Here is a 24,414-nt window from a genome sequence, read left to right as displayed (position 1 = left end):
CTGGACTTGTTCTAAAGAGTATTATTACTCTCACTTAAAAAATGCCAATAAAATATGCAGTTATTTAAAAAATAAACAGATGAAATACAAGGTATCTAGTGAATGCTTTCATTGAAATCAGTTCTAACATAGGCAACCAATATTTTTTGTCATTGCAAATAACAGATGGGACTCTCCATAACTGATATTTAATTGGGTGCCAACTGTCATGCAAAGAGTAACACAAATCAGCAGAACAAGAAAAGAAACTCATTCTCTCTCCCAGTGAGAAACCAATTGATCAAGAAAAAGTAGTTTAAAACTTAAGTTCATAAGTCTGGGACCCACTTCTAATTGAGACAGGCGGTTACCATCCACATTTTACAGAGGCGTTTGTTTATGCCTTCCCAAGATGTCATGACAAATGAGCATTAAGCCAAGATTTGGAGCTGGGTCCCAAGTCTAGTTCAATCAAATTCTCTTGGTACTGACCAATAGCTGACACATGCCCAAGGTAAACCCAATCCTTTGGGCTGCAGGGGAGCCATAGATTCACAGGGGAAATAAATTTGGGCCACAATACAACTGGGCCATTTATTCTCTAATCATAAAGAGAAGGCAGGCTCCTGTTTCACCCAAATAAGGTTTGAGTCTCTCTAAAAACACACCTTACAAACTTTGGGTTTCCAAGTGCTAAGGAGGGACCACCCCTCACTTTTCCCCATATCTCCATCAAACTGATCCTATTAATTGCCATCACTAGCAAAGCCAGCGTCATCAGCCCATGTGTACTCATCTAAAGCAGAGTAGCTACTAACGCAGAAGGGTGGAAGGAACAGCAATGGCCCCTAATAACCATTCTTTCTTTCTCTCTTCCTTAGCAAGAAAAAAGTTTTTGCTGGGCTAAACTTTTTGGAAGGCAAACAAAAATACTGTTTCCCAGCATCCCTTGCTGTAGCATGTGCCACATAAACGTGTCAAGGGCAAAGTGCAGATGAAAAGATTAGTGAACTTGAACTTACTAACAAAAACTATCCAAACTGAGAGAGAGAGAGAGAGAGTAGGGGGAAAAAGAGGCCAGGTAACGTGCCCAAGGTCTCATGGCTGAGTGTAAAGCTGCATTCTATAATGCTTGCTAGCATGGGCTACCACAACAGAGGCTGGCAAGGCAGCAACTGCCAACATGCATGCCCATCAAACCCTACTTCCTACCATGTTGGGCACACATGTGACTGGTTGCTGATAGGCACCTGACAGTTTACACTCATATTGCACCACTGCCTGATTTTCCTATTAATATCCCTTCCAATTTTTTGATGTTACTGTTTTTCACTGCATTGGTTTTCTTCAAAATATTAGCAATGCTAAGGGTTTGTAAATAATTTTTATTCCCTGTCCCCTGTTTTTGCTTGACTTTTCTTTAATTTTCTACAATGACTATGGTTTTTTAACATGGAAACAAAACACACATTGTTTTTCACCAATCAAGTGGCTGAAAAACAACTTAAGGCAGGCCATGCCGAGTTAAACAGGCAGCATTGGGCCCAAGAGTGAAGTGTCTGGCTTGCTCTCTATTCCAAACCCTTTGTTTTACCCTGAGGGAAGCCAAGAACACAGGAGCCAGGCCTAGAAAAGTTGCAGGCACCATTCCTGGTTGCTCCAGCAATGGGACCCCTGCATTCTGCTAATGGCGTTATAAGGAGACAAACAAGCCAAGCTTGGCCTAATTGGTTCCACCTGGGGGAGGGAAGGCATTTTTGGGGGCATATTCAGCTGGTTCTCCAGAATGGTGAGATTATGAGGAAAGAAACTGAGAGAAATGGGAGGGCAGTGGGGAACCTGCCAAGGTGAATGCTTTTGGGTACAGCCCACACCCATAGACCTCCCAGGCACCGGTCACACGCACCCAAAAACCACACCATGTGGCTACATGTGGACGTCCTAGCCTGCTCTGCCCACTGGCTTGGCTGCTTGAGAGAAATGACTGAAAAGGCTGGCCCTTCCCACTCCTGAAGACGGAGCTCCAGATGGACAGACACTGTATCCTATTCACTTCTAGGTCTGGGCATCAGAGAGCCAGGCACAGCACTTGGTGGTGACAAGGAGAGTTACAATAACCTAACTGAACACTTACACAATATAAAGCAGGAACTTTAATCCAGACAATCTGGTCCCACTGTACATGCCTTCCCTGACCTTCCTAGGGTCAGTTTTCCATCCTATAAAAGAGGAATAATGATAAAATCTACTCATAGGAAGGTTGCCAATGAGCAGTTAACACAGGGCCCAGCATGTGATACTTATTCCACATTAGCTATTAATATTATAAGGTACTCAATAAACTTATTCATTTGCTCATTCATTCCCCAAACATCTATTGGCCAGCTCAAGGGGCCAAGCACTGTTTTAGAAGCTGAGAGCATAAAAATTAAGCTAAGCTAAAGCCAGTCGCTACTGGCATGGAGCTTACATCCTGATAGATTTTTGTTAAGTTAAGTCACTTAACTTAATTGACACCTGTGAGACTACAGCAGCACTACAGATCGAGGAGTGACGGATGAGGAGAAGCCATGAGGTGCTTCCTGGAGCAGTGATTTGTGACTGGTGAGTGGGAATGTGCTGGGCAGTGAGACAAGAGGATTCTAGAGGAAGGGAGTAGACAGTACAAGGGCAAGGAGGCACAACAGCAGGGGGGAGATGGGAGTGTTGCTTCTGGATCACAAAGAATGAAAATGAGGCGACAAGCCAATGAAATAGCACCAGGCCAGGAGACCAGCTTTTATCGCTTTGCAGAATGTCTATTTTTCCATTCAGTTCAGGAAAAAATAAAACATTGAGACAAGTCACTCTCAGCCGATGTACAAGGCATCATTATCCACTCAAGCAAGCAAAATGACCGGTTGCCTTATGAAAGCTGAAATTAGAAACTTAAAACAGAGCAGTTTTCAAAACCAAAGTGGCATTTAACAAAACAAGCCACCTGTCAGCTAAGGAAAAGAGTCAAAAAACCAAATGAAACGCTGATTGACAAACTATATGACAATAAAAACAATGCAAGTCAGCCCTAAAAAGTAACACCACCACTAATAAATATACATCTGGCCTGGGCCTCCAAAGGAAGAAGCTGAAGCACTCCAATTGCTCCCACTTTGTCTCTGGGCCTTTGTTTTCTACAAAATTAAAACATAAATAAATAAATAAAATAAAAAAGGAAAAGAACAAAAATCATGAATCAATTCCAGGCAATTGTTTTTACAATGATTTGGGAGAAGAAAGGGTTCTGCCAAGGATAAAATCAGTTTGAGCAAATAGAAGATTACCCCTCATGGAGGTCTCAGGAGAGACATGGACCACTTCTAGAAGCAGGGATTGGAGCCTCTTACAACTTTGACCTTTGATGAAGCTTTTTCTAATAGTGATGGCATAAGGCATGTCTCAGAGGACTTTAGCACCCCCCACCTCTTCCCCATAATTTCCATCAGCTTCATCCGCCCCAAAGTCACCTGGGGCAAGACCTGCTGTCCATCTACCCCATACCCCTCTTTCCTTATGTACCAATTAAGCAACCACATTTTCTAGTCTCTCTTGCAATTAGGGGCAGCCAAAGAGCTCTACGTAGAAATCATTGAGTGGGACTTCCAGATAAGCTCCTGAAAGGAAGTTATTCTTACCCTGAAAGCGTCAAATCATTATAGAATTCTACTATGAGATGCACTTTCTGTCCTGCCCCATTTCTTGTATCTACTTGTCTAAAATGCAGATATGGGTGCTGGAGCACAAAGGTACCATGAGGCCATCATGAAGATAAAAAACCAAACACTAAGGGCAGGAGAGCAGAAAGAGAGAAGCAGTCTGAATTCCCAATGACCATGGAATGACCATACCAGACCTGAACTACCTATACCTACTTCTAGACTTCTGTCAGGTGAGGGTAAAAAAATCTACCTCATAGAAGCCACTGTTACTGAAGTTTTCTTTTTTATGTAGCCAAACCTAGTCCTATGATGGATATACTATCCCAAGAAAACATACAAACTCAATAAAAACAGCATGAGCTTGCTACAGAGAGTCAGTCTGAAGACATTATCTCTAAACCTTCCCAACAAACCCATTAACCACTAAACCTTCCCTATATAAAAGTTCTGTAACTACCACTGTTTCCCATGTCACTCAGTTGCATGATCAACTGCATTTTTGCTAGCCATCATCCTCTCTTCTCTCACTGAAACCCACCTCTCCTATTCTCAATCCACAGTATTTGGATGAGGCTGCTCCCACACCACTCCACTTTCACGAGTGGGCCTGGGAGCCTGGCTTGACCCTTCAGGGTTCTGCATCCTCTTCCCCAGTCCCCAGGGTTAGGTGAAGTGAAGCAAGCCCCCCAAGCTGTGCCAATCAGAGTTAATCTGGAAACTTCTGTGGGTACAATCAATAAGCCCACCCTCAACTGCATTTGTAACTTTTAATTCTTTTTTATAAAATAATTTGAAATAAAAGTGGAAAAATATAAACATCTGTTAAATTAGGGCAGTGGGTACATGGGATGTTGGGTCTGTTACTTCCTAGACTTTTCCAGTAAATTCTAACTTTAGAAAATCCGGTGCTTGGCCACTGTGCCCTGGAGTATCCTCCTGAACACCTGGCAGCACTGACTGAATACTTAGCCAGGCCCAGGTACTCGGGCTACCTGTTCAAATGTTTGTTTAAAGGTTAGGAAACAAAGCTAATCACACAATTACTGCCTTATCAAAATAATGGACTGCAAACCTTTCAACGAGGTTCACTCTACAATTATCACTATAATTATTCACCCATTTTCAGAAAGTAATTTAAAGGTGTTCTGCTAATATGCCTTGACCCTACATAGTCCGGCTGCCCTTCAAAAATGCATCTCCAATCCAAAATAACATCAACAATTGCCTTGTACTTTACATGTCATTCTTTTTAAATTTAAAATGATTCTATAGAGTCATTATTATTATCGCTATTTCTCAGATGAAAATCCTGAAGTTCTGAGACAAGCAGAAGTTATTCCAAGAACACAGTAGTAAATGGCAGAGCTAAGACTCAACAAAGGTCCATGCGGCTGAAGAACCTGAGCCTTGTCTTTCCCCTCTGTCCTTCTCCTTGATGCAATGGCTTCTCTATTACCAGGTAAAGGAGAAGTCTTCATGGAAAAAGAAAAAAAAATGCCAATAGCATGCCATGTCTACATACACCACACTCCTGGAGAATGGGAAGTCAGCAGTTCTGAGTCCCTCCTGCCCTGCTCTGGGCCCTGTGCAACTGACAGGACGTGATTAGGTTTCAGTCATTGAGGAAGAAGAGGGAAATGGATTGGACTTTTCTCAGGATAAAGTAGTAAATGCAAACACACTGAACAACCCAGCCACAGGCAGAGCCTCCCCACTGCACAGGCATGCGTCTGTGGGTCACCTGGTCACCCACCACTTCTGAGGTCCAAAGTGAAGCAACGTATCATATTACCTTAGAACACATCTAGAAGAATAAAATTATAGAACAGATAACCAGAAGTGCTGAGGAAAGTACTGACTTCACAGCCAGACCTGGGGAGGAATCCCACTTGCCTACTTAGGAGGGTGGCCTTGAGCACACCAATGCCTCAGGTCCTTGACTTTTTCACATCTATGAAATAGGGACAGCAGCACTGACCTCACAGAGCTGTAGGAGGGAGAAGAGACGGCACAGGTGATGAACCTGGGCAGGGCCCGGCATGGGATGGGGACCCAATGAGCAGGTGCTTTTGCCATGACTGTCCACCAAGAATGGTTACAAGGCCTCATGGGCAAAGGTTGATCTGGGTCATAGCATGTGTTTGTAATTATCTATTGTTTAAGTGTTTCTTGTCCATCTCTCTCACTCAACTATCAGCTCAGGAGTAGAGCTTGTGCCTGTCATATTCACTGAAGTATTCAACTGTCCTGACACACAACAAGTCTTTAGCTGACACTTGTTGAATGAATGAACCGGCACTGAACTTCATATGCTGCACAAACTAAATGGCTTACTTCTCAAAGTATTGAGTGTTTTCAGAGTCTGTGTAAAGAAATGAGAGGAGAGGATAAGAACAACTGTTCATGAAGCCTTACCTTGCTCCAGACACTGTGCTGGGTGCTTTATATCCAATCCCCTCAATCAGAGGTTCAGATGAAAATAATGCCCACTTATTTCAAGCAGAAGGAGGAGCAATGATGAGGTCTCCTGTCCACAAAGTGAGTATGCTAAAAGCCCTTTGAGAGTTTACCACACAAAACAGGAACAGGCATGCAAAGATAAGAGAAAGAGAGCACAAGAATATGAGAGAGAATGAATGAATGAATGAACATAAGAGAGACTGACTAGTCCACAAAGACTTGGTTGTAACCTGAAGAACAGATTTAAAAGAAAAGGCAGCTCCCAGAGGGCAGTCACTTGGGAAAAAAGGGAGGGGCACGAGAGAAAACCTTTACCCAGGTGTCCCAGCTGAAAGCATCTTCTAGCTGAAGAAAGGAGACCGCCCCAGGAGCATAGCTTTCTCTAAAGCCATAAGATGGAGGGGCTCTAAGCACTGAGACCCTCAGGTTAATTCCCTTTCCTCTGATACTCTGTTGGAAAAGCTACCTTTTGGTTATACAGCCTTCCACATAAAATCCTTACATAGGCAAACACAATGATCCCTTCTGAGTCTGATTAGCCTAAGTCAGACCCTGGAGACAGATAAAGTTAGGCCATCAGTTGATGAGATGCAGGAATCTACTGACTGCATCTAGGCCGGACCATTCATGGGATATTATCTGAGTGGCCAAGCCCCTTTTCCCCAGCGTGACCCTCTGCCTACTTCAGGCCTGACAAAATGGCTGCCCCAGGCCCAACCTCACAGCCTCTCTGGTTTAAGTCCAACAAGAAAATCTCAGAGCACTGACAGAGCATATATTGGCTCTGGCCAAGACACACCCCTTTCTCAACCAATGGGTGATGTGCTGATTGGCTTCCTGTTGCTAGAGAGTAGCTGTCCAGTCAGAGACCATACTTCCTAGCCCCCTGGGCATCTGGTAGGGACTTATATCCAGTCCTTGCCAATGGAGTGTGAGCAGAGGGGTGTGGGGTTCCTCCTAAGTAAGGCAGAGGATCACTTCCCCTAACGTTTTTCCTTCTCAGAGAATACTATAGCAAATTCTCTGTCACTCCAACATGACTCCAACTTGCATAGAGTCTGGCACCAAGTCTTCATTAAACATTTACTATGTACTTAGTCCATTTTAAAAAGTGCCTGTCATAGATCATCCTTCTTGTGTAATTTTACAGTCTAGCTGAGCAGACTGAGAATATACACAAGACATGGTTGCAAAATAACTACTGAAAGCATACACTTAAATGCTAGATTTTGGTTAATAGTAGTAATACATGAAAGTTTGGTGTGACTGAATTTCTCTGAGGGACTGGAGAAGATTTGGATTTATAATAAATGCAACATCTGGTCTGACCAAGTAGAAGAGAAATGACAGTCCTGGGAGAAGAAATCAAATGAGCCAAGAGTGCTGGTCAGAAAGTGGCCAGGGTGGGACAATAAAAACACAGCTTTAACTCACAGCAGTGTAAAAGGGCTTCATTGCACCTGCCTGGTTGTCTTAATTGCTGGTACCTATTTGAAAAGACAAATTCTTGAGCTAAATTTGGATTTGAGAAGAAAAACGTAACCCTGACTGATTTGAGTGTGCTGGCACATTTGGAGCATGTTTGCTGACTTTGAACTTCATTAATTTGAAAGGGATATATTCTAAAGCAGTGGTTGTGATCTTGGCTGCATGTAGGAAATCACCCAGAAGGCTTTAAAAAACATCCTGATGCCTGAGTCCAACTGCTCATTTAATGGGTCTGGGTGAGGCAAAGCACTGGGATATTTTTAAGTTCCTCAGGTGACTCAATATAGAGCCAAGATTAGAACCACTGTTCCTAGTGGGGGAAAGATGGTTTCGTGGTTTATAAGGAAGCAGATGGGAAAGTAAGGCTCTCTCTTCTGCTGGGATTGCTGGGAAGGTTAAATCTAGAGCTGCTGAGAACCATCTTACCAGCACAAGGAGAATGTCTGCCTGAGAATGGCACCAAGGCACGAAGCACGCTGGGGCTGACCCGTTCGGGATCACAGGAGTGGAGGTGCCTGTCTCTTCCTAGCTCTGCCTTCAGTCACATCATGTTGGCAGCTTGAAATCAGCCATAATGGGAAGATCTGCACCATGGAAATTAGCACAAAGCCTAAAAATCCAGGCCTTTTTACGCCAGATAGCCAGGTGTTAAGCATTCACCAGCATACCACTGCCAATATTGAAAAAGCAGAGCTGAGAAATGGAAAGAAATCAACTCCTGATGATAGTGTTTGGGCCCCTGGATCAAGCCATCCCTGAAGGCAGGCACTCTTGGACTTCTTTTTTTGCTTAGGTCATATTAAACAGGATTTTGTGACTCTTGTAATCAAAAGAGTTCTGAATGATGAAGCCATAGAAGAGTAAAAGTCATGATCTAACTGTAGTCAAAAGGAGCAGAAACTGTACTTAATCAGAAGAATCTGGCTGGAGGCAAAACTGAAAGAGGTAGGTATGCAGGGTAAAGCAATTTATCGGTATTGCGCTGGAGTGAAGATCCATGAAGGCACCCACTGCTGAGTTCTTTGTAGCTGTCATGGTCTAGAATCACCCAAATGCCACAAGGCTAGGTCCTCTCAGATTTGTAGTCATTCATTTTACAAATATCCGTGGCACACATACCATGGATGGCACTGTGCATGGCACTCTGAACACAGTAGGAAAAAGCAGGCAAGGTCCCTGCTCTGGCAGCTCATACAATGTGGGCTGGAATACAGACTGTAAACAAGTAAGGGAATAAACAACCAAGATACTTTGAGATACTGACAAGTGCTGTGAGGAAGCTAAAGACAGGGTTGGGATAAAGAATGAGGGAGAGGGCACAACGTGAGACCATGTGGTCAGGGGAAGGTGATATCTGAACCTGGATGGCAAGATAGCAGGAGGAACATTCCAGCATAGGGACAGTAAGTACAGAAGCCTTGAGGAAAGAAGCAGCCTGGCATGTTAAAGGAACATGCTAAAGGGCAGTGTGGCTGGGACGGAGGGAGAGGGTGAGGGTGGTAAGAAATGAGATAAGAACACAGGAAGAGCCAGAGCACACTGAAGACCATCATCAACATCTAGTATGGGAAGCCATGACAGGGTTCTAAGCCGTGAAGTGATGGGATCTCACGTATCTTTCCATAAGGTTCCATATTTAACCCACTGGACAGAGACACACATACACAAGTTTTGGTGGACTGCCCTTCCTTGCAACCAGAGAATCCTGCTTCAAACAAAGACATCTTTGCCTCTACACACACTGGCAGGCCACGCATGTGGAGATGCCCAGAACCCTGCAATGATTCAGGCAGCAGGACAAATACTTGCAGTACATGCTCTTTTGGAACAGCATAGGCTCTAGGATTCATATAGCCTAAGACCATCCATTTTCACAGATCCAGGCTCCTAACCTGCCCTGCCCTCTTTTCTAGGAGCCCAGGAGAGCTGTGACCTTGGTGAGGGTTCCAAGCATATGCAGGTGTGGAACTGGATCTCAGAGCACAACACCCACCAGTGCAGCCACAGCAGGCAAAAGAGGTTGGTGACTTCAGGTTTTTTACTTCTTTTGTTTCTTAGAGCAAACTTTCAAAATTGCTCCCAAGCCTCCCTCATATGTCAAATTCCTCCCACTACACCTCCTCCCTTGCTGCTGCTCACTCTGACTGCCACCAGTAACAGGCCATTTCTCCTCCCTTTCCCCAGCCTATGGCAGATTAATTAAATGGAGACACTGATGAGAACTTGTGGCTTTAAAGCCCATCACTGTGAAATGGGTCTCAAGGACACATTATGACAGTGGAACACCCCTAACTGTGGGGGGGGGGGGGGGGGGTGGAGCCTCACAACACAGGAGCAGACACTCCTGTGTATTTGGAAAGCTCTAGACTCCAAAGAAATAGTCCTTTAAGAGGACACTGTGGACTCCGAATTCAGTATGAACCTAAGAGTCGGCCACAGAGCTTATGAGCTATGGAAACCTAACTCAAGCCTGAAGACGGGTGGGAGTGGGATTATTGCTCCTATCACCAAAATGTTCAGGGCTGGATTCTCACATCAGGCTTGGCTGAGTTCAGGACTCTGCGTCTTTCTCCTTATGTCATAACCTCATCCCCAGGCTCCATGTGGAGACAGGATGGCTACAGGGACCCTAACATTCTAGGCCCACAGGAAAGAAAGAACTCCTTTCTAGCTAGTCTACTATGTCCTGAAAGCCAGCTGGAACTGACTGGCTGAAGTCAAGGGCAGGAATGAGGATGGAGGCCCACCTGCATCATGGGATGATTGAAGATTGTGGTCAGATGCAAACTGGAACACAAAGGACCAGATCCAGTGGAAAGCACAAATGTACACTGCACATGGGCAGAGGGGGTGTCCACCCAAGTCACGTGACAAGCAAACCCAGGTGCCACCACTCATCACACCCAAAAGAATGACCCCCAACAACGCTGCCTAGCACCTTGAGCCACCTGACAGTGGGTGGGGCCACTGCCATGGAGCTTTGGAGGCTTCACCTGGAGCCCCACAGCAGGCTGTGACAGGAAGGCTCATCTATCATGGTGAGTAACTTAGACATTGGCTTCCCTTGCAGGGGCAGAAAAGCACAACATGCATGGGTGTGGGGGAGGGTCTGTGGACTTTCCTGGCCTGGGTAAGGCTGGAAATCACAGGCCACGGCTCTCCTCATAGGTCCAAACCTTCAAAGTTCAGCCTCCCACCCGAGCTCCACCAGATGATGATGAAAAACCCCGGCCCAGCAAGAACAAAGTTAAGGCCTCACTTTAATGGAGTATTTGTAGCACTTTCCTTTTTGTGCTGTAACTAATTTAGTGGCTTTAACACAACATAAATTTATTATCTGAATGTTTAGGAGGTCAGAGGTCCAAAATGGGACTCATGGGCTAACATCAAGGTGTCGACAGGGCTGCATTCCTTCTGGAAGCTCTAGGAGAAAAACCATTTCCTTCCCTTTTCCAGGTTCTCGAGGCCACCCACATTCCTCAGCTCGCGGCCCCTTCCATGGCTTCAAAGCACAGCACTCCAACCTCTGCATCCATTGTCACATCCCTAGTCCTGAGCCCCCTGCCTCCCTCTCATGAGGACCCTTGTGACTGGGCCCACTGGGATAAGCCAGGATCACCTCCCATCTCCAGTACCTCAGCATCACCACATCTGCAAAGTCTCCTTTATCCCATGAAGGACACAGTCACAGGTTCTGGAGACTAGAGTGTAGACATCTGTGGGAGGCCATGATTCTGCCTATCACAGTATTGTCTAGATCCCAGACTCTGAACCAGCATGTTACCTGAACTAGGTCATTTAACCCTCACAACCACCACCTATAAAGTAGTAGCTATTTTAATCCTAATGTGATGACTGAACAAAGGGGCTCTAAGAGGTAAAGTGAGATAGGAAATATAATAATAATAATTACTAACATTTATTGCATGCCTACAATGTGCCAGACATTATTCTAAGTGCTTTCCATGTATAAATCATCTTATCTTCCCCAAAACTCTATGGGAATATTACAGTTCCCATTTTACAGAGGAGGAAACTGAGGCATAGAAAGGTCACATGGTCATTAAGTCAACTGCACTGCGGAGTCCTCAGTGTCTTTACGACAGAAGTTGGTAATCCACTAATTCCCATCGATCCTCTCTGAGAAGAATATACAATGTGCAGTGTTTCCAAAATTGCCGTGGCCATGATTGCCTTCTTCATGGGGGCATGTGCAGAGACTAGGGTAGAATAGAAACCCTGGAGACAGAGGTATAGCCACGGGCTGACCTGGCCTTCCCTTGAGGACTCAACCTTTCTCCAGATGGTCGATGCAATGGGGGAGGTATCCAACTACTAAACTACAATCCTGTCCAGCCTTGCTGCCCTAGCACTTCCCTCAGGAATCATTTCAGCAGTTGTTTCCATAGTCCTAGTGTAGGACCTTCAGGTCTAAAACCTGTTTCTGCGAGGGGAGTTTAACCATATATAATGCTCTCAGCCCCACTGCTGACCATATACCCAATTGGTGAGACCCTCGATCAGGCACAGATGATACATTAAAAGGCAAATCATCCCTCTCTTTCCCTTAGTCCTCAAGAACCTTGAGGGATTCTACAGCCCTAACAGCCCCTCACAAGGAGGTCCCCAGGTCCAGACCTGGGAGGCAGTGTATTAGAGAACGTGTGTCTGCTAAAGGTCAACTTGGAGTCACCAAATCCACCACTGGAAATAAAACTATTACTCTGATCACCATTTGTCAGCATCTATTTTTATAAAGGACTTGAAACTGCAGGGAGAAAGAAAAGCCATGATTAATTATGATCTCTGAATTCAAGCACAGCTACGATTTATCAGCACTTGTTACATGGTAGGCCCAAACTATGTAAGTATCTCAGGAAGGGCTGCCTTGGTCTCTCAAAACTGACCAACCTCCACAGAACAAATGCTCCTCAGAACACTCTTTGGGAAACAGAGGCCTGGAGAAAAAGGGGGTCCATGTAAAGAGCCAGATATTGGCAGTGTCTTTGCAAGTTAGGGCTTGCCCAGGCCTAGAGACCTTTCCCTGTCCAAGGGATGGACAAGTAAGGTTTGATGCCACTGAATATCTGAACCATCCAACTAGTTCTTCTTCTTCTCTGACTCACCAAACAGCCATCAGGTTAGACTCCAGCTTCCCAAGTTAATCATTCCAGAGGGTGACATGTCTGGGCATCAAATGTGGTTCTACTAGTCTACCCAATGGCTCTATTTCTCATTGCTGATGAACAAACTGCTCTCCTGGTTATACATCACTCTTCGCGTGCTTGGCTAATATGAGTCCCTTCCTAAAAGAAAAGGCTGGCCTTTCAACACAACACATTTGGTGTCTTAGCTTAAGGTGATTCACCTGCATCCCAGACCTCTCAGTGAGCTGTCAGGAGGCCTTGCAAAACAGAAAATCAACTTGCCACACACCTTATTTCAAACATTAGCAATATGCCTAAGATGAAAATATGAGTTCAGTGAATGATCTCTTTCCCTCCCTCCGTATGTTAAATTGCTTGGCTCCCTGGAGAAGAGAACAGGGTATCCAAGTTCATTAACAACAGAATTGATCAAATGTCTAATAGGAGTTATAATGGAACTTTAATTGCCAAACCAATGCATTGTGGTTATGACAGCCTTTATACCACAGCTCTAATGCCTGAGGAAGAGCACAAAGACAACACGCTCCAGGATGAGAGAGATCTGAAAACACAGATGGAGGTATAAGCTTTCAGCAAGTCTTCTGGCTTTACCAAGTAAAAATAGCACTTGAGAGGTGAGTAACCCAAACTCACTTCTGGGTCCTTCAGGAAATAAAAATTTGTTAAAAGACAGTGGGGTGAAAATCTAAAATTTGATATCTTTAAAATTAAAAGTTAATGATCTATTCTAAAAGTTAAAAGTTGACTTTTTAAAATCCTAGAGTTGTTTTTCTAAAACAACAATAATGCAGATGAGGATCCCAGTATAACCCTTAGGAATCTATTGAATAGGAATCTATTCACCCTAAAGGCATTTGGGGCTCAAATGATTTTTCACTCTTTTCCCTACTGATGAGCTCATAAACAATTTTTCTTGCCAAAAAAAAACCAGAATATTTACATCCTCAAACTAAAAGGCTTATATTGCAGAAAATTCTTTCTGAATTTCCATCTAGAATTTGGGAAGCTAGAACACACAATTCTATACCCATCTTGCCACACTCAGAGCCAAGGAAATCTTGAATCTAAAAAAAAGACCCACTCCCTTTGCAGCTTCCCTCTGCCCGCTGCTTACTTTCCAGGCACCCCAAGCCTCACACACTAAATGGTTTTCTTTTTTTTTTTTTTTCCCCTCTGTCTTTATTTTTTTTTAATAGTACATTCAAAAAATATGAGGTCGCCATATACCCCCACCCCCCCTCACTCCACTCCTCCCCCAATAGCAACAATCTCCTCCATCATCATGAGACATTCATTGCATTTGGTGAATACATCTCTGAGTACGGCTGCACCTCATGGTCAATGGTCCACATCATAGCTCACACTCTCCCACGTTCCACCCAGTGGGCCATGGGAGGACATACAATGTCCAGTAACTGTCCCTGCAGCATAACCTAGGACAACTCCAAGTCCCGAAAACGCTGCCACATCTCATCTCTTCCTCCCATTCCCCACCCCCAGCAGCCACCATGTCCACTTTCTCCACAGCAATGCCACATTTTCTTCGATTACTAATCACAATAGTTCATGAATAGAGTATCAGTAAGTCCACTCTAATCCATATTCTATTTTCAACAAGCTGAGTCAGGAACTAGCTGGAGCTGTGGAGTGGGTCCCCATTTCCTTGAGTAACAGATGATATCCCTTGAAAATTATTAAAAAGCTCAAATCCTGAAAGGAGGCCACAGCACAGTTTTGGAAAGAGTTGTCTTTTAATGGGATTGCTTCCCAGTGCCTGGCACAAAACTGGGGTCACTAGTAGGGTAGCAGGTACATGGCCCATACTTGAGGGCTTCCAGACCAACCTTCCCACTGAAGTATGACTCATAGATAAGGCAGCATGGTCTTCAGTTACACAGTGAGAAATAAAGTAGTAAGGGACTGTTATATAGAGAAGTAGAACATGCTTGACTTCTTCCACTCCAGTCTACTAAAAGGCTGTCTGAAACTCCAATGTTTCTTGAAATAGCTAGTACCCAGGCTTTGGCTCAGAGCATCTGAACTGGGCCTTAGGACAGGGAACTTTGCCTACCATAAGAAACCATTCTGTACATTGTAAATTCATGTGCCCACTTGGGGGAAATGCCTCCAACAATAATACTGAGAAATACACTTTATAATGTTTAGGTTTTCAAATATAAAGTAAAACAAATGGTGCTTTTTTCCCTAGGTGTAATTTTCTTATTGCACCAACTCAAAGCCAAGTTTCCATGTAGGTAGAGTGCTGGTTTCTCAACAGGTTGGTGTGACCCATAGACCACCTGCATCAGAGTCACACACCTGGACATGCAAAGCTCAAGTCCCATCTAAGAGCCACTAAAACAACAACTAGAGTAAGGGCCTGGGAAGAAGCCTATCTAATAGAAACCCTAAGTAATTCCTTTGCATAGTAAAGTTTAAGAACTTTATAATGCAAAGAGCCAGGGATTTGGAGGGAAATAACCTAAGTTCAATTTCTACACATACAAGGCCCTTAAGCTCTCCCGAACATCTCATAACTCAGTTTTTAAAATAGAGGAAATACACCTACTCATCACAGAGTTATGGGGTCAAATGAGAGTAGATTTGAACTTGCTTGGAAAGAATAAAGGGCTAGATACATAATATTCATTCAAAACATCTAAACTGAATGACTACAAAGGTCAGGTAGTAGAGAAACAAAGATGAGAAGAGGTGAACAAATGGGAAGACCAACATATACCTAATTCAGCATAATGAAACAGTGTCAGGGCCATAATAGCAACCCCTATGTATAAAGAGCAAGCTATATAGCCACAATGGAAGGTAAGATTAATTCTGAACTGAAAATGCCAAGAATGGTCATGGTGACAGACCAATCATGAATAAAGCAAGGCATGTTATCAAAACACTATCATCAACATGTTGATCCTGGTCAAACTGAGACCATAAGAAATACAAAAGCTTCAAGGAAATTTCAAGTCTTTATAATACTATGTGAGCCATATTCAGATTCCAATCCTGTCTCCCTCCATCACAAAGAAAATTATCTACCATTTATTGAGCACCTATTATATACCAAGAACCATGCTGGAAGCTTTGCATTCATTTTTCGGTAAATTTCCACAACCACTTCATAACATGGCATGATGCTTCCTCTTACAGAAGGGAAAATAACTACAAGAAGTTAAAAGAGAGTGGGTGAGTATGAATTCAAATTTAGGTCTGGCTGACTCCAAAGACCTATGTATATAGAGCACCCACCCCTTTGTTAAAATGTCTACACTACAAGAGTTCATCTTTGTTTAATGATATCTGGTTCTGTCATTTGGCTGAGGGCTTCAGGACACTTACAGTAAAAGTTAAAGATCCTTTCTTTAGGCTGATGTAAGAAACACTTAGGAGACTCAAGATGGTTGAAATGAAGCCAAAACGCAGAGAGAAGAAGCATATGGCACCACCTGGTTTCAGTGAGGTCTTGAACAAGTGATCATTTTTCTGTCCACTTGTATTTGTGATTAACAATATCAACAATAACAATAGCTAAAAGGTATTCAATACTCTATGTAGATATTACGCTAAGATGTCCACATGATTGCCTTATCAGATAGGTACTATCAACTAACCCCATTTTATAGATGAGAAAAATGAGGTAGAAAGAAATTAAGAAATTTAACGAGAGGTGGGATTGGAACCTGGCAGCCTAAATCCAGAGCTATAATGCTCTGACATTTTGGCATTCTGCTGCTTTCACCCCTGGCTTTATGTGCCTTAGCAAATAATCACAGCCATGCTAAAAGATTCACACCTTGCAAGAGCCTCAAGATCCTAGACATCAAGTTTTCTAAGTGCACAAATTGATAGGACTGTTGCTAATAGTCTAGCAAGTGAGTCTTAACAATATTAACAATACATTTGGCAAAATATACAGTGTAGTTTTCCATCTAATTAATTTTCTGGAATCCAGACCAGCATTGTTTTTCTAATTCATTAGCACATTCACTATGTGCCAGGCACAAGAGTTATAAAGGAAGGAAAAGTTCAGCTCCCTCCCCACATGGACTCCGTCTCCCCCTCACCTTCAGCTGTTTGACCTTCTCTTTTCAGCATCTGGACAGCTCCTACATATTTCTTCAGCTGGACTTTGAGCACTTCGTTTTCTCTGCAGGTACAAGAATGTTAGAAAATATATTGAAAAAGTGGCAACTCAGACCTGGGGTAGGGGGAGTTTACGTAAAGAAAACACACAAGGGCATCTTATAAATATTAATATATTTTCTGTTTTAGAGAGCATCCATGGTAAAGACACTGTGACGAAAGGCTTGTTTGCAGAATGCCTTCAAGAGCTGATCTTTCACGATGGAGTTTAAGTGCTATCTGGTTCTAGAGCCCAGAAACTGGGGATGCTGGCACATGCTATGTTTGGGGTGTTTCAATCTATCAATCTCTTAGATGCCCACTCTGTGTAATAGTCTCCCCACTTTCCAAAAGCACAAACAAGGACTGTGTATTCACCCTGGGCTTAATATTTTTATTGACAGCCACACATATTGGACATTTACCATTTGCCTGGACCCACGTCATGTCATTATGTATCATGTCATTTAATCCTTCCAAGAGCACGATGGGATGAGGAAACCGAGGCTTAAACAGGAGAAGCAGTTGACTAAGTCCACATCCATTCACATGTAAGATTATAACTGGATCATGGAACCCAGGCAGTGACAAGATCCCATGCTACTGAATTCACTCCCTGGACACAATGACTGGGAAGAACTAGAGGATCAGGGGGACAAAACTGCCATTTGTGGAATATTCACCACATATCTCAGACTTTACATATGTGGCCTTATTGAATCAAGCATGCCTTCATTCTTTCACCTACTCCTCACTGAATGGGAAAATGTTTACAAAGTGTCTACAATGAGTCAATCTTCCCATTTCACAGAAAAGGTAATGGGGCACAGAGAGGACAAGTGCTTAGACCGAAGTCACATGCCAAGGTCACAAATAAGGCTCACTAACAAGGGCCCACACAAGTACTTCTCTGTCTCCTTTGGGATTGAGAGTTTGGTTTCTAACCAGCTACACTGGAGGGAGGTACATCTTTCCACACATACAATTCTTGAGTTTGAGTGCCTTTAAATATGCTAAAATATTTCTTTTCTTTCCTCATAATGAAAAGAGCTCTAAGGCTGGGTTTCTTTTTTGACTATAAAAATAAAAATGTTCATGACAAAATACTTAAATAATCAGAAGGCATTCAATAGGGATGTAGAAATCAGCTAAAAACCCAATACCTTGAAATAAATCCATGGACATTTTTTTTTTTTAATTTTTTTATTTTTTATTGACTTTGTAATAATATTACATTAAAAATATATATGTGAGGTCCCATTCAACCCCACCCCCCCACCCCCCCTCTCCCCCCCCCCAACAACACTCGTTCCCATCATCATGACACATCCATTGGATTTGGTAAGTACATCTTTGGGCACCTCTGCACCTCATATACATTGGTTCACATCATGGCCCATACTCTCCTCTATTCCATCATGTAGGCCCTGTGAGGATTTACAATGTTCCATGGACATTTTTATATCCATCCTTTCAGACTCCTTGCTAAACAAATACATATATACGTACACAAAAATATATATTCATACATATAAAATTTTTCAGGGACAGAACATCTGATATGTTCCTTTCATTGTTTTTGTTTGAAATCTTCTTTCCCCTGGTTCATTGCTCCACCCACACCTTCTCCAAGGAAACCAATGTTACAAACCTGGTATATTCATTTCAGGCCTTTCTTCATGCTCATATAATCACCACAAACCCATATATGTTCATATAGAGTTGAGTTTACAAATGGGATCATATTATCAATTTTTCAGCAATCGAGTTGTCCAATTTAACAATTCACAACAGCAAACTTCTAACTCAGTCTATTTATAGGTGGAAATACCATGCCTTGGTATGAATACGTCACACATTTATTTAAATGAAAAACTTAGGAACATCTACCACTGGTTCCGTCTGTCTGTCTGCAATGCATATAGCTACACCCCAGCCCACCGAGATGGCACTTTGTATTTTGCTTTTCTGCACTATATTCTGGCAGGAAGAACATCGGGATCAAATGCAGGAGCTACCCCATACTTAGGCATTATCTGACAACTATGCATTTATCTCAGAAGCTTCACAGAAAATTAACCATAAAGAAGTCCCCTAATTCCTTATCCCCCTTATCCCAGACAGCCTGCCATGGGTGCTTCTATGGGCATCTGCACTTTCTCCATCTGTGATATGAAGAGCAAGTGGCTGAAACTAAGCGGCAAGGTCCTGAAAAGTTTTGTGGGAGGGAAAATATTCCCCTGTGTACATACTAGCTTGTTTCCACAGATTCCTCTGACCAGAGCCTCACCACTGTTAAGAAATGAAGCTTAGTTTAGTTTTCACATAAAGGAAGAAAATATTAATTAAGTAACCTGGCAGCCTACTGCCTCAGTCTCCCATTCCCAGGTTAAGCAGGAACAAAGGAAACCAACTTAGGCCAGTCCTATAGGGAGTAAAAAGATGCCCAAGAAAGAGCTAAGTCAATACCAATTCAGCACTAAATTCCATTCCTTATTTGGCAAAGAGGAGCAGGTAAAAACTAAAATGGTTGGAATGTGATGGGGGAAGCAGTCAATCACAACTTCTGCATGGGAAAGTTAGATCTTCTCGGATAGGCTGGAACCTCTGAAGTATCCAATCTATGGAGAAACAGAGGAAGGGCTTGAGTGCTAGGCTTAGGGGTATAAATTGTGTCGTTCTTTGTTCGGGGCACCAGCATGTTTTCTGGTTGTGCGCCCCTTCTTACAAGATTGAGAATAAATTCTTTTCTTCTCCACAATAGGATGAGCCTCATCTTCTTCCAGAAGATTTCCTTCTTACAACCACCCATTCCATTCAACTCACCATCTCCACATCAGAATTGAAGTTCCATGTGATCTTAAAACTAGGGAAAGCAATCTATGTGTGTTTCCACATAGCACAGCTTTAAGAACAGCCCATGGAAGGAGATTTTCCAAAAGGCAGAACAGGCAGGTTCTGCTGAGGCAGATGGGCAGGTGGAGCCATGTCAACACTGGGCACCAGCATTCAGCTCATCTGCTCACGCTAGCCAGGCAGTCCGTCTCTTCTTTGTTCATTTTAAACTCTGCTGCCAGCACTGAAACATTTCAGGCGGCTGCTTTTCTTCTGGTTTGGATCAATCTTTTAATAGTGTATAAGGCTCCATCTAAATATCAGATCTAACAAATGAAAACTAAGATGATTTTTCAATATAAATTCAACTTCCATCCGAACAACGAGAAACCACAGGAAACATATCAAACCACTAGATGGGCACATTTAGAAGGCACAAATTCACACTAGCCAGCATTGCACTAATGAACTTCTTTGCCTTTTATGGGAAATTAGCACTTGCAGGTCACTGGAACTGTGAAAGAACCTTCTAAATGAAACTCAAACACCTGGATGAATTTCTGACCTCCAAGCAGGATCAAGCCCCACCCCTCTACTCACATTTTCTTTGTTTCTATTTATTTTGAAACAATGATAGATTCATGAGAAGTTACAAAGATAGTAAGAAGAGGTTCTGTTCACCCTTTGCCCACTTTCCCCCATTAGTTACATATTGTGAAACTATTACACAACCTCAAAACCCAGAAATAGACACTGGCACAATGTGTGCTTATAGCTCTACCAAGCCCATTATTTTAAACTGATGTTCATAATAAACCTTCGGCACAGGTGTCTCTAAAGGCAGGTACAGACTTAAATGACTACAGCTGTCAGACAGGCGATGCCAATGAATGAAGCAAACCAAGTACTATAATAAGACAAAGGAAATGGGAGGAGAGGTGCTGGGCAAACTGAGGAGTTCTTGCCCACCAAAAGGTTGTTTTGTTTTTTAATTAACATGTTAATGGCCCAAGAAGATAATTCCAACACTTTGGACAACTAATTTGCAGCCAATTAACATTAATTTGCAGACAGAAGAACCACATCATTAGACACAGATCTCTGGTATGATTATCAAATAAAAATGCTTTTTTTATTTGCTGCCTCAGGAGACAATAGAATGGATGAATTAAATAAATGCATTCTAATTCTAAAAAAGCTCAGAAACCCAGTGTGTGTGTGTGAAAGGAGGACAGGGATCAAAGCTGAGGCTAAACCAGCAAGGGATTCCACCCCAGCACGAGTCACACTGCCTGTCAGTCTAAACAGGCAAGAGGCAAGGTGAGCAGAAAAGACCAAATCTGACCTAGGGCTTGACAGGGGTTGGCGTCTACCTCCAAGCGCAGAGGTGGGCTGGCATTGCACAGAATTAGTCCAGGAAACAGAAAAGTCAGAGAACAGGGAAGTTCCTTAAAGCAGAAACAAAAAGTACAAGAGAAACTAGATACAACTAAATGTCCAGGGTTAGGGATTGATTATGACACTATTAATAAAATCAAATAATTTTCGGCCAGTAAAAATCATTTGGAGAACAAATGAAAAAATGCACATCTTTAGTCATCAGAGAAATGCAAATAAAAGCATAGTGAGAAACTACTTCATACCCATTACTATGGCTATTATTTAAAAAACAGAAAATAAGTATTGGCAATAATCTGGAGAAATTGGAACTCTCATAAATTGTTGGTGGGATTATAAAATCCCAGCCACTACCAAACATTTTGGCAGTTCCTCACAAAGATAAACATAGACTTATCATGTGACTCTGCAATTCCACTACTAGGTATATACCCAAAGGGATTGAAAGCAGGGACTCAAACAGATATTAGTACACCGATGATCATAGCAGCAGCATTTATAACAGCCGAAAGGTGGAAACAATTCAAGTGTCCGTTGAGAGATGAGTGGAAAAACAAAATGCAGAATATACACACAATGGAATATTATTCGGCCATATAAAGAGGTGACATGTTGGTACATGCTACAATATGAATTAACCTTGAACACATTATGTTAAGTAAAATAAGCCAGATATACAAATAGACAAATATTGCATGATTTCTCTTATTTGAAATAATTAAAATGAGCAAATTCATAAGAGACAGAAAGTGGATTCCAAGTTGCCGGGAAATGGGGAAAGGGGGATTGGGGAGTTATTGCTTAATGGATACAGTTGCTCATAATAAAGTTTTGAAAAAGTGTTGGTGATGGACAGTGGTAACAGCACAGATTGTGAATGCAGTTAATACCACTGAAGTGCACACTTGAAAATGGTTCAAATCGGAAATTTTATGTTATATATATGTTACCACTAAAAAGTCATTTGGAGAAAAATATAGTCATTTAATAAGTACTTCTATAAATTGGGTTACAACACAGTACATTGTATATGAACGGTTTTTGTAAATATGAAAAGATAGCTGACATTGACCCAGTGTGGGTTCCTGCCAGGTGTGAAGCATTCTGCAGATGCGAACTCATATACCCCTTATCACAAGCCCACGGGGTCAGTTCTGTCAAACCCAGTTTACAAGAGGATCTTCAGCTCATGGCTGAGCCGGGGTTGGAACTCAGCTTCAGTTTCAGGTCAGCTTCAGACCCTGGGCTCCTATCTTCTTCACTATACTATCCCCATAGAGTGTGTATGTATGCATGTGTGTGTGTTTGTGTGTCTGTGTGTGTGTGTGTGTTACACTGGAGAGCAAGCATGATAGAGCCCAGCAGGCTACGGCACAGGTGGTGCGAACTAGATTCATCTGCAGGGTGATCTAAGGGGCTTTTCCGGTGCCCTTTTATTTTGGTTGTTCAGATGTTCAGTGATTCTCTACAACAAATGTAAAAGAGTGGGTGCAAAAGCACTCTCAGTACATATTTTCTTAACATATTTTTAAGGAAAATGCTAAGGGGAAGATGAAGCTGCAGTGGAGCAGGCCATCCCTCCATCTTCTGCCACATGGGGTAAGATACAAGTCCCCTTCCAGACTCCCCCACCCCCCCACCCTCTCTATTGGTTATAGTTAGTATTAATATTTTGATGATAGTTCATAACAAATGTTTCAAAACAATGCAAGGTGTTGATGGTAGGGAAATGTATGGGAGCCTTGTATGACATGCATGTTTGTTTTGTAAAGTCATAAATTTTACGATACACTTATTGCTTATGTATGTTCATGTATGGACAGTATATTTCAATAAAATTTTATTTCTAAATAAACACTTCATGAGGTTGGTTTTACTGTGCCCATTTTGCAGATTGGAAAGCTGAAGCCCAGAGAGCTAGGCTACATACATGCTCAAATCTGGGATTCAAAATCAGGCCCTTTAATTCCAAAGTCTTACACTGCTTCCTATAAATGTAGGAAATTAAGTGAAATAGACGAAGTTGAATACTTAAAGCCCTGAAAGATACCATGAGAAAATGTAGGCTGCTAAGCACTGGTCTACAGAATCTTTTGGTTGGTTAGGCTCTTGTGCAAATGTGAACAGATCTTCCTGACCAGCGTTTTGCTTAGAGAGGTTAAGGAACTTTTCCTAGGTTCATAGGGTTCACAGTACTGCTACCAAGCTCATTCAGGCAACTCATAAATGCAAGCTATTGGTCATAAGTAAGCTTTAAGAAATATGAATCAACAATCTCAAGAACTATACACCTCCTGGTGCAACAATTCCACATCTCGGAGACTTATACTCGGGATAGAAGAAGCAGAAGTCCCGAAAACATAAATGAGGATGTTGTGAAAATGACAGAAACTGGTTGCAAATTAAATGTCTGACAACAGGTGAAGAGGTAGATAAATTATGGTGCATCCATTTCTAACAGAATACTAGACAACTGTCAAGAATATGATGAACAAGTATGTTTATAAATATATGGACGAACATTTATGATATACCAATATACCATTAAGTTGATGCAAATTACTCAAAAAAAGTATATTTAAACTCTAACCTTTTATATATATATTTTTTTCTTTTATTTCTCTCCCCTTCCCCCCCCACCCCGGTTGTCTGTTCTCTGTGTCTATTTGCTGCATCCTCTTTGTCCACTTCTGTTGTTGTCAGTGGCACGGGAATCTGTGTTTCTTTTTGTTGCTTCTTCTTGTTGTGTCAGCTCTCCATGTGTGCGGCACCATTCCTGGGCAGGCTGCACTATCTTTCGCACTGGGCGGCTCTCCTTACGGGGCACACTCCTTGCCCGTGGGGCTCCCCTACACGGGGACACCCCTGCGTGGCAGGCACTCCTTGCGCACATCAGCACTGAGCATGGGCCAGCTCCACAAGGGTCAAGGAGGCCCGGGCTTTGAACCGCGGACCTCCCATGTGGTAGACGGATGCCCTAACCACTGGACCAAGTCCACCACCTTATATATATTTAGAAGTGTGTGTCTGTATATATATATATATACACACATATACTTGCATTTGAAAAATATACACCACAATATTAAGAGTGTTCATTTATGGATGATGGAATTAGGAGATATAATTTTTTCCAACATGCTGTAGCAGTACACTAAGAAAAGCTGTATTGGGAAACGGACTTTGGCCCAGTGGTTAGGGCGTCCGTCTACCATATGGGAGGTCCGCGGTTCAAACCCCGGGCCTCCTTGACCCGT

The 24,414-nt window shown here is 42.6% G+C and overlaps 1 protein-coding gene across 3 annotated transcripts in view; it reads right to left on the bottom strand.

Moving 5' to 3' along the window:
* The window catches only part of SNX29 (sorting nexin 29), a 627,210-nt gene that overhangs the window by 372,370 nt on the left and 230,426 nt on the right, over positions 1 to 24,414 (bottom strand). For all 3 annotated transcript variants that reach the window (XM_058286440.2, XM_058286438.2, XM_071211343.1), the window contains one exon: positions 16,867 to 16,949. In XM_058286440.2, coding sequence (XP_058142423.1) covers positions 16,867 to 16,949 — 83 coding nt within the window. The remainder of the gene's footprint in view (positions 1 to 16,866; positions 16,950 to 24,414) is intronic.

Source organism: Dasypus novemcinctus, chromosome 23, assembly GCF_030445035.2.
Source record: "Dasypus novemcinctus isolate mDasNov1 chromosome 23, mDasNov1.1.hap2, whole genome shotgun sequence".
NCBI classification, from domain to species: domain Eukaryota; kingdom Metazoa; phylum Chordata; class Mammalia; order Cingulata; family Dasypodidae; genus Dasypus; species Dasypus novemcinctus.
The sequence above is the reverse complement of the archived record's forward strand: the minus strand, read 5'-3'. Positions and strand labels throughout refer to the sequence as shown.